The sequence below is a fragment of the Alosa alosa genome, chromosome 10 (genome assembly GCF_017589495.1).
Source record: "Alosa alosa isolate M-15738 ecotype Scorff River chromosome 10, AALO_Geno_1.1, whole genome shotgun sequence".
Taxonomy (NCBI): Eukaryota; Metazoa; Chordata; class Actinopteri; order Clupeiformes; family Clupeidae; genus Alosa; species Alosa alosa.
The window spans coordinates 10,334,563-10,344,869 of record NC_063198.1 but is presented as its reverse complement, the minus strand read 5'-3'; the positions used below and the strand labels follow the sequence as shown (position 1 = coordinate 10,344,869).

General features: G+C 40.8%; 1 protein-coding gene across 2 annotated transcripts; it reads left to right on the top strand.

Annotated features, from left to right (window-relative positions):
• Nucleotides 1–14: 14 nt before the first annotated feature.
• Nucleotides 15–9,748, top strand: tbc1d20 (TBC1 domain family, member 20). Of its 2 annotated transcripts, XM_048254991.1 has the most exons (9): nt 15–145; nt 326–478; nt 1,538–1,723; nt 2,022–2,102; nt 2,685–2,871; nt 4,249–4,350; nt 4,853–4,994; nt 6,259–6,443; nt 7,570–9,748. In XM_048254991.1, the coding sequence occupies exons 2-9, from the start codon at nt 415–417 to the stop codon at nt 7,841–7,843; spliced, it is 1,221 nt and encodes a 406-aa protein (XP_048110948.1). In that variant the 5' UTR covers nt 15–145; nt 326–414; the 3' UTR covers nt 7,844–9,748. The 2 variants fall into 2 exon arrangements, with proteins under 2 accessions (XP_048110948.1, XP_048110949.1); XM_048254992.1 differs by lacking the exon at nt 15–145 and having other exon boundaries at nt 328–478; nt 1,389–1,723.
• The last annotated feature ends 559 nt before the right edge of the window (nt 9,749–10,307 follow it).

Genomic DNA, 10,307 nt, shown 5'->3' with positions numbered 1-10,307 from the left:
CCAGAATACAATGGTTTTATTTTTTACTTCTGCATCATCAGTCAGGGCAACTGAACAGAATTACAACCATCCACTATTATTTGAACCATGTAGGACAGATGTGGACATTTTGAATGCAGTTATAATTTTGTGGCACCAGGTTCTTGTAGGTATCATTTCAAGCCTCCAACCAACATAATTGGATTTATTTTGCATGAAGAATAGCTAGTTTCAATGACGTAGCTCGCTACCTAGCTAACATTAGCTCATGTAGGCACCTCCGATGTGGCCTATAATCATCTCATAGACAGACGATGATGCTAACACATTGTGTCTTCTAATCAAGGTTGCTGGTTCGAGATGGTCTGTTTCTAATGTCACTCAGTTCTGGAGGAAGTGAACGAAATATGCCAGACCAGCTGCAATGACGACAATATGAACTTGAAAAAATCCAGAAGTGTCGGCGCGTCCTCTCCCTTGAATGGAATAGATAAACAAGGTGGGGATGTTTTAACGCTAGCCCTAATAACGGTAAGGTTATGGTTTTGGCAAGCAAATAGTTCGGGTACTTAGGTTCTCCCAGTCCTATTTACAGTTATATTTGGAAAGTTACATTTGAAATAAGTTACGAATAAGCTAAGATCTCGCTAAACGGTCTGTGTAGCCCTCTCATGTAAATAGCTAACGCTGATTGTACGAAGCTGCTGCTGTGGCCAACACAGTGTTTATTGTATCTTAAGCAGCTTTTAATTTCTGTTGTGTACCAACATATTTGACAGTTGACTAGATAATGATATTATTAGAGAAGTGATCATTGCGTGGAAAGGGAGACAACATATATTCTCAAGCTACTGAAATATGAAAGTCGGATATGGACTTTTGACATGACATCAGTCCACAACTGGTTACATCTGATTAACCTCAATCAGTCAAATAATGGCCGGTCCCATATTTTTGTTGGGCCCCATTGCAAAGCTTGTAGCTTAATCTTGCAGTGTGTGTGGGTGGGTGTGTAAGTGTGAGTGATTGACTGACTCAAAGGATCAGGTCGTGAGTTCCTGCAGATTGCCAGAGCAACCAGAGCAAAGCAATTCTTTTTTAATTCTTGGATTTTACAATGCATGATTCACAGTCAAAATTGTATTCCTAATGGAATATAATGTTTTGTTGTTAATGTTGAATTCTGTTATACAATACAGTGTGGGTATAGAATGTGTGTGTGTGTGTGTGTGTGTGTGTGTGTGTGTTTTTTTTTAATAGGAACAGCTGTAGACTACTTGAACTTTTCTCTCATTTCCCTAGTTGGAAAGCCAATTGCTAACACAGTGTGAAGGAATTGCTCCAGCAATTGTGGGATAAAGGTTAAGGATTAGCCACATTTCTGAAAGGCTGTTGTAACTTTTCTTTAGCAATCGACTGAGTCGCAAAAAAGCAACCTGTGTAGCACCATTGGAGGATGACAGATGAGCCAGCACCACCTTCTTGGTGTTTGGCAAAGCTGATAATGACCACAGTGCTGCAGTGCTGTGAGTATAAACAATTGTGATGGTTTGGATAGATGCGGAGTCGAAGAGGAAGAAAAAGGTGGCTGAGATCACCCAGGCGTTGAGCGTGACGCCAGTGGACGTGGCAGCCCTGCGGCGGATGGCCATCAGCGAAGGGGGTCTGCTCACAGACGAGATCCGTTGCAAAGTATGGCCCTGGCTCCTCAATGTTCACCTGGAAAACATCCCAGAGCAACTCGGTTAGTCAGGCACTTTTTCACCACACCCTATCTGTGTGCTGTTATGGTCCTTTTGCATTAGTAGGTAGAATGTAATAGCAATGTTGATTTAGTGGCATTAGATCATAAGACCTGTTAATGGACTTGAATGACTGTGTTAAACTTTTAAATCATAGATTTAAACAGGGATGGATATAATTATTTGTTCCCAGTTGATATCTATTGTTTGTCCTGTGTTGTTAATAAATAAAAGAACACAATTCAACAAATTTGATTTTAAGTTTTCTCACTGAATTTACTGAATTGTCTATGTCTACAGAGGAAGTAGACAGAGAGAATAACAAGGACTACAACCAGGTGTTGCTGGATGTCCAACGATCCCTTCGCCGATTTCCCCCAGGTCAGTGAGTTTCATGTGAGCACAGCACTCTCAGTGTCTTGAGAATGTAAGCAGGGTGCTAGAGTGGGCATTACTATTGCATGTGTAAGCAGGGTGTTAGAATGGGCATTATTGTTGTCTTGGCATGCCAAGAATTTGAAGTCTTTGAAGTTTCTCTACTGAATCTCTAATTAATCCAAAAGTGTTTGACTTGGTTTTCAGTTCTTAATTGCAAAGTCGTTTTGTGTTCTGAATTCTTTTCTTAGTACCATGATTTCATTAATTACTGAAGCCTTTATAGCGAAACTTATTTTAGCTCGTTATACCAACAAACACATTCCAGCTTCCACCGGTTGGTGAGAAAACTCTGTTTTGTGAAATCTGTTGCTTTAACCACTCTGCTAAAGTATAATCTGTGTAAAATGTAGATGTAGTGCTTTGTATTTCATTGTTTATGTGATTGTGCATGGTTAAGGTTGTGTGTATGTGTATGTGTGTGTGCGTGCGTGCGTGTGTGTGTGTGTGTGTGTGTGTGTATTTTGTGATGCATTTGTGACCATTAAATTGAGGTTGTTCTAACATGACCCATGTTCACCGTAACAGGTATGCCTGATGAGCAGAGGGAAGGGCTTCAGGAGGAATTGATTAACATCATCCTGCGTGTGCTTCTAAAGAACCCACAGCTGCACTACTACCAAGGTTACCATGACATCGTCGTCACCTTCTTGTTGGTCCTGGAAGAGCGGCTGGCCACTGCCCTGGTGGAGAAGCTTTCCACACACCACCTCAGGTAGAGCTCCAGGCCAGTGGGTAGGGAAGAGGGTCAGGAGACAAACATTTTGCCATATTACATTTGCTCACTGGGAGAAAGACAAATGGAATACATAAACCCCAGAGCTTTAGGAAACCAGACCCTAACTAAAGTAAAGCCAAAATTACCTTGTGCTGTCCTTTCTGCATTCTACATTCATTTCTTATTTCAATGGGGGTAGAGTGAGGGTTAAGACTGTTATAACAAACAAGTAATATATAAATGGCACAGTACTTCTGTTCATCAGAATATAATGGTCTTTTTCCTTTGAGGGTTTATTGGTCAAAAGCCTCTCTTCTAAAAAAGGCATACCCTACATTGTTCTTGTTGATATTGGGGTCATTCTGTGTCGAATCAAATAATGTCATAAAATAATGCACCGTCCCAGATTTAGTTCAAACCTTGTCTGTATCACGAATGGGTCCTAAAACCAAAGCCTGTAAGATATTAGATAGATAGATACTTTATTGATCCTCAGGGGAAATTCAAGATATTTCTGTACAAAACCTCCAAGTCTTTATATTTTTTCAGGCCTTGATATGTATTTGTACACCCTAAAAACATATTATCTGAGCATTCATATTTTGAAAAGTATTATTCATAACCAATCTAAACTTTGTAGGACAGAAGACATGTTCAGACAGACACGTTCTCGCTGAACCATTGAAAACTTGAAATTAATTGAAAAATTTAAACTTAACTAAAATGGTATGTTTGGGAAGGCTAGGAATTAATGTCCGATCATAACCTCCAAGATTTTTGAGAGTGTAAAGCACTCTGCATGTGCCAACATGAGTGCACCAACAATTTCTGTCGCTTGCCCACGCACATCGGCGCCAAACTTATGAACTAACAAGCATCTGATAAACAATGGATTTCATTGAGTGGTGCAAAAATAGAACTGAATTGTAATCGACATGGTGATGCTGGCAGAATTTGATGCTGGTGTGCGGGGTTGTTAAAAATAACAAAATATAATGTAATAAAATGTGGAAAGGGGCATGCACAACACTCATGTCCACACCTTGGTGTGGAGGCTGCCAAAATGCAAAAATTCAATCAAGATTGAAAAAATGAATGAAAACATCAGAATATAACGAAAATAATTGAGACCATAACATTATGTAAATGTGACGTTGCATGCTGTTGAAATGGTGATGTCTCAGGTACTTTGTTTTCTTAGCACTACTGTAAGTAAATAAATCTCTTTAGTTCTGTTAGATCTGTATTCATTTAGTTTGTGTTTTCCCTGTTTTTGGTAGCTGGAGAGCACTGAGGTGGAACAGTTAATCTACCCAGTACCACAAACAGCAGAACAACAGACTGTGATTAATTAATCTTTATTTGCTCACACAGGGATTTTATGGACCCCACCATGGATAACACTAAACACATACTGAACTACCTGATGCCAATAATAGACAGAGTCAATCCTGAGGTGCACGACTTCATGGAACAGTAAGTGCATTTAGTCCAGTCTATTGATTTGAATGATGTTAAATCTGCCTCATAAGTGGAACATGATGTTGGAGCAGAAATAGCCCTTGGATTTAAAATGCAGAGGCTGCAAAACGCTTTGGTCTTGATGACTGTGCTTTGTGTGTAATGTGTTGAAACTGTGAAGAATCAGAGTGAATGATTGATTGGTATTGTGGGCAGCACACTGCAGTTTACCAATTTTGTGCCACATGATATCTGAACGAAGTTAGCCATCCTTACGTAATGACCCAGGGGTTTGTTATTGTCTAATCACATTTCCCCCTGCTGAGCATGTTTAATAGAGAATGTTGTGTCTGACCACTGTTGGGTACTAAGTTTGGTGTTCTCTCTCTGTGTGTGTGTCTGTCTCTCTCTATGTGTGTGTGTGTGTGTCTGTGTGTGTGTGTGTGTGTGTGTGTCTGTCTCTATGTGTGTGTGTGTCTGTGTGTGTGTATGTGCGCGTCTTCCTGTTTCTCTCTAGGGCGGAGGTGGGCACCATATTTGCCCTGAGCTGGCTCATCACCTGGTTTGGTCATGTCTTGTCTGACTTCCGCCATGTTGTGCGGTTGTACGACTTTTTCTTGGCCTGCCACCCTTTAATGCCAATATATTTTGCTGCTGTGGTAAGTGCAGTTTCCTCTAATGTCATTTAGAGGTCCAGCTAAACCATAACCTGACTCTCGCCAGATGAATTTCGTTCCGCCTAGCTCCACTCATCCATCTGGGATCGATCCATTGGAGTGGTGCTTCAGAAGGCTGGGCCTTATCAAAAATCCTTGCATATGATTGGATAAGCCACTTGTCCATCATCTATTGATGTGCTACTTCAACCACTCGCATCGAAGCCAACCCGTGACGCTGACAACAGTCTCACAGTCGCTTCTACGCTACGTTACATCTATGAAACTCCCGCCCTGCGTTCTGATTGGCTCTACCATAAAATCTGGGGCCGAAATCACTCTCAACGGAAGAGATCCCAGATGGATGTGAGTGGAGCTAGGCGGAGCTAAGCGGAACGAAATTCATCTGGCGAGAGTCAGGTTAGCTAAACCCCCCTTGGATCCTTTGATTCACAAGATTTATATTGTCTTGTTTTGATCTAAAATAGTTAAGACATAGATGCTATTTTAAGACATTTGCCTTAAACTCATCTGAGGATGGGACCACATTAGCATTATCTTAAGATCTTTCTTAAGTATTTGACAGGTCACGCAACTGCCGTGTCACTGATAGGATGACCTTTTGCTCCGTCATATGGGTGGGAGCATTACTAAGGCAGATTGAGACCCAGTGGTCAGCTGACTCATGTCTTAACAGGGATCAGAACTGGTGGGATTTACTTAACAAGAATCAGGACGGTGGCGACTGATGGCCAGCTGTCCATCACTGGCCCTGACCCCTGTAACCTGTCCAACAGTCCAACAACAGCACGCTGGGTAGTTGATGTCTAATCACACAGGCTAAACACACTCGTTGTTTAGACCAGTTGTTACTCCTGGTGACACAGCACTGGTCATTGTCAAGAGTACACTGGGACAGTGAATGCAAGTTGAATGTTTTGTCAGTTAGTGTCTTCTTTGCATTACTGATTTCTATAATTTCAACCTTCACCATTTCTGTTTTCAACATATATAATATAGAATTTGATTAGGAGATCATGTAACATTTTATGTGTATAAGCCCCCTTGGAAGGATGCAACACAGATCCACCCCTCCTCCTTCTCCACCTGATTAGACATCTACTACCCAGCGTGCTGCTGTTTGACAGTTGGACAGGTTACATGGATAACCTGAAATAAGTTGTTCTCGTAAGAGTTCTTTTTTTTTTATTTCCATTTCCGGTTCTGTTGATTAACAGCGTTCCCTCTCTCCTTGTGTGCCCTGTAGATTGTGCTGTACCGTGAGGAGGAGGTTCTGGACTGTGAGTGCGACATGGCGTCTCTGCACCACCTGCTGTCCCAGATCCCTCAGGATCTGCCCTACGAGATCCTCATCAGCCGCGCCGGAGACCTCTTCGTCCAATTCCCGCCGTCTGAGCTGGCCCGCGAGGCCACCCAGCAGCAGAGCCAACAGTGAGCCCCCCCGCACACACCTAAACTCCGTCTCCACAGACCACACAGAGCACCTGATTAAGCCCATCACACACTGGCGCCAATATGGAAGCAGAACACTCCGTTACCAATGTTTGATTTCTCTTCCATTGTTTCCTATTTTTACTATCTCACACACTAGCGCTTATATTAACTTTCGCTGCCATGACAGAGTTACAATTCAGTTCTATTTTGGCCACTCTACCTCCCAATTATGAGAGATTTTCTAAAAATTTTATTTCAGATAGGTTCTACGAGCCAAACGTACTTTCCTGACTTTCCTTAAATATCTTGTTTACTCCATTGACTGGTGTCACTTTTATCTACAGTTGACTAATACTGTACATACTTTACAATACTGTACTGTGCAACACCACACGCTTTTTATCTAAACACTCTGCTGTGGTTTTATCAAAGTCAAAGTCAAAGTCTGCTTTATTGTCAATTTTTTCACATGTCAAGACATACAAAGAGATCGAAATTACGTTTCCCACTACCCCACGGTGGAGACAAGACATATTTTACCAATTAGGTCCACAGACAAACAACATTCAAGTAAACAATATAAAAAGTAAAAATAAGAAGGCACATACAATGAAGAAAATAAGAGCAGCAAAATTTGAGTTGAATTTGTGCAATTGTGCATACAGTAGACAGTCAATATAATAGTGCAAAAGTCAGGCCAATAAATGGCTGAGGTAGTTCTGTTTGACCTAAGTATGCAAGTGGCATAGTGGTGCAAGTTATGTAAGAGCAGCAGAAGTGTTTTCAGGACAACAACAAAAAGTGTGCAAGTGTGCAAGTGGAGTAGTGCAAGTGGAGTAGTGCAAGTGGAGTAGTGCAAGGCAGCCATTGTGGGTCCAAAGTCCAGGATGTTATGTAGCTGAGGGTGGAGGGGGGAGAGGGGGGGAGAGAGTTCAGCATCCTAACAGCCTGGTGTATGAAGTTGTTGGTGAGTCTGGTGGTGCGGGAGCGCAGGCTTCTGTACCTCTTCCCAGAGGGCATTTGATCAAACAAATTGTGAGCGATTGAAATTGAATTTCAATTTCAATCGCTTGAGATTGAATTGTGAGCAATTGATAACAAATTGTTATCTCCCTCTCTTCAGGACGGCGTCCTCCACCTTTAAGGACTTTGAGCTGGCGTCCACTCAGCAGCGTCCGGACTCCGTGTTGAGGCGACGGCGGCGGGAGCAGCAGCAGCAGAGTCCGCCCGCCATGGACGCCAAGCAGGGAGCGCTGGTGGCCGTGCGGCCCTCGGCCCGTCGCTTCGTCCGGCTCGCGGTCATGGGCCTCACGGTGGCTCTCGGCGCCGCTGCCCTGGCTGTGGTGAACTCTGCCCTGGAGTGGGCCCCTAAGCTAGACTTACAGTTCTTTCCCTGAAAGAAGGCAAAAAGAACAGACAGAACAGAGTGGATGGATCGATTGTTTAGAGGATGGATGGATAGATGGATGAATGAAGAAAAAAATGAAAGGAGGGAACAGTTCATAGAGGTTCCACAGCACCACCTGATACCAAGAACGATGAGTGGATGGATTGATTTTGTGAAGGATGGGTACATGGACGGATGGAAGGATGGATGAATGGATGGGAGGAGTGAGCAGCCCATAGAAGTTCCACAGCACCATTTTTGCCTGCCCTTATGTTATAAAAGACCATCATGGATTAATTTGAAGAGTATGAAAGACAAAAAAAATTAACCACATTTCGTCTTTTTATTTATATATTTGTAAATATATACAGTCTGCAAGTATAGACATGATTAATATCATGCTTACAGAGATTAAAGATGTGTGCGCTTTCTGTTTTTGTTTTGTTTTGGTATTATTTACAGTGTCATTTAAAACACCATGGTCATTTCTACAGCTCAGAAGTTGTTGATAAAGACTAAAATAGTTGGTGACATGAGAGTTGGTCACATGAGAGATGGGAAAAGATAATGAGGTAAAACTTGAGGGCTAGGGTCTAGCTGAAAAGGTAACTATAATGTCTTATGGGATTGTTAAAAGACCTAGTTTGGCATATGGTTCAGTAACTGGATCATCTCCTGATCTCAAAATTCATCAGTCTTTAGTTATAAGTCTATATCATCAAAAATATGTTGAAGTCAAGAATCCCCATTTCACTATACAAATAACACTATTCTGAGACCAAAAACATGTCTGAGAACATTTTTTTCCTGTTTAAATGCCATCCTTTTTAAGTAACTTACTTTTATATATTTTGTACAGGTTAACCCCTGTAATGGATAATAGATAAATATGTATGTATAGGAATGATGATTAATGCTGAGCCTTGTTTATGTTCTGTTAAGATAAAACCAATGAATATAGGATTCGTCTGTATCAAGCTGTTTGTAGGTAAATACAGGGTAGTTTGGTTAAATGCTTTTTTTTGGCACACCATTTTCTTTCTCAGACATTTGTAACAAACCTTGGTCTTACTAGAACACAGTTGAACACTTTACAGTGTTCTGGTGTTTCAAATACACACTCCTCACAGAAGTGACTTGATGTAATAGGTCTTCGAACAAGCTAGCCTGTTTTGAGTTATTGGAACTTTGGAGTTTTTGACTATTTTGTTGGTTTATTTGCACTAAAACACGCCTCATGCTTCGCTCATTGCACTATGTGGCTTGCAGAGGAGTGGTACCTCTCATATTAACCACTGTCATAGTTTAATCCTTAATATATGGACAATAAAGTTGATATAAAATGAAAACAAGCAAAGTATATATATTTGGATGTCTATAATGTTATTTCTGTAAATGGGTTTATTGTACTTTACTGGTGCTGTGCTGGTTATAATGTATGAAATCTCATAAAATTACTCAAGGGCTGAAATGGAGGATAACGAGTTTATAGCTGATATCAGTTAAGTTCACTATAGTGGTCTCTCTCTAGTGCTTAACCATTTAAATATTTTAAGTCAAGTTCTTGGACATTTTTGGGAAATGTTCTGATGCCAACAAATCTGAAAGTCAAGGCATCAGCACATCAGAAAAAAAAAAAAATATCTTCTTTAATTTAACAAAAAAGTGCAAACAGCTGTCCAATGAGAAGAAGTTATACAATAAAGGGACAGTATACATTAGGTCACCTTTAGTATTTGTTTGTATGTTTTGTTGTTGCATGAAACAAATGCTGTATTCACTTCAAACTAATTAAGGTAATGGAATGATTATAAGAAGCCTAGCTAAATGCTAACTTTACTGCCATTCAGGTCATTTCAGGTCATTTCCAGGTTCTGTGGCCCTTAGTATGAAAATAAATACCCAGAAAACCTTAGATGATCAGGATCTGTTTTCTTTCCTTCACTTGAGTCTGGATGTTTGTGATATGCAATTGCTGCCACACTGAAACGCTAAAATATACTTGTAACATTTGTATGCACTTTCATTACTGTGAATAGCAAAATGTATTGGGGTATACTTTGATGCATTTTCCCCTGATCCCCTGTTCAGTTTCAGTTTTTTGCTCACTGCTGTTCACTGCTTAAGAGCCTGGTGGTTTACACTCTATCACTCTATCAGAACACTCTATCAGAAATGCATCACTCTCATGATGCATTTTAAGAATACCTTTAAAACTTCTTTCTCCTCTTGGGAAAAAGAAGAGTTCTCTTAAAGTAACATATTGTAAGAATTCCCTTTTTTGTCAGTTTTCGATATACTGGGCACCCATTTAGTGCTAAGGGGGTACTCAGTTACGAACAACCAACAAAAAGGATCACGAAAAGGTCAAAAGGAAGCTACCCGCACCAACAACGTTACACAGTGCAATACCAGGTTTTTTTCTGCACACTGGCATTGTCAGAAACTTCTTATTTTAAGTCAGTGAGGCAATA

Excerpts from the sequence above, each read along its gene's own strand:
- tbc1d20 (XM_048254991.1), top strand. The coding sequence starts at position 415 with ATGAACTTGAAAAAATCCAGAAGTGTCGGCGCGTCCTCTCCCTTGAAT. Across the intron at positions 1,724-2,021 it reads AAACATCCCAGAGCAACTCG|AGGAAGTAGACAGAGAGAAT; the intron begins GTTAGTCAGGCA and ends CTATGTCTACAG. Across the intron at positions 4,995-6,258 it reads CAATATATTTTGCTGCTGTG|ATTGTGCTGTACCGTGAGGA; the intron begins GTAAGTGCAGTT and ends TGTGCCCTGTAG.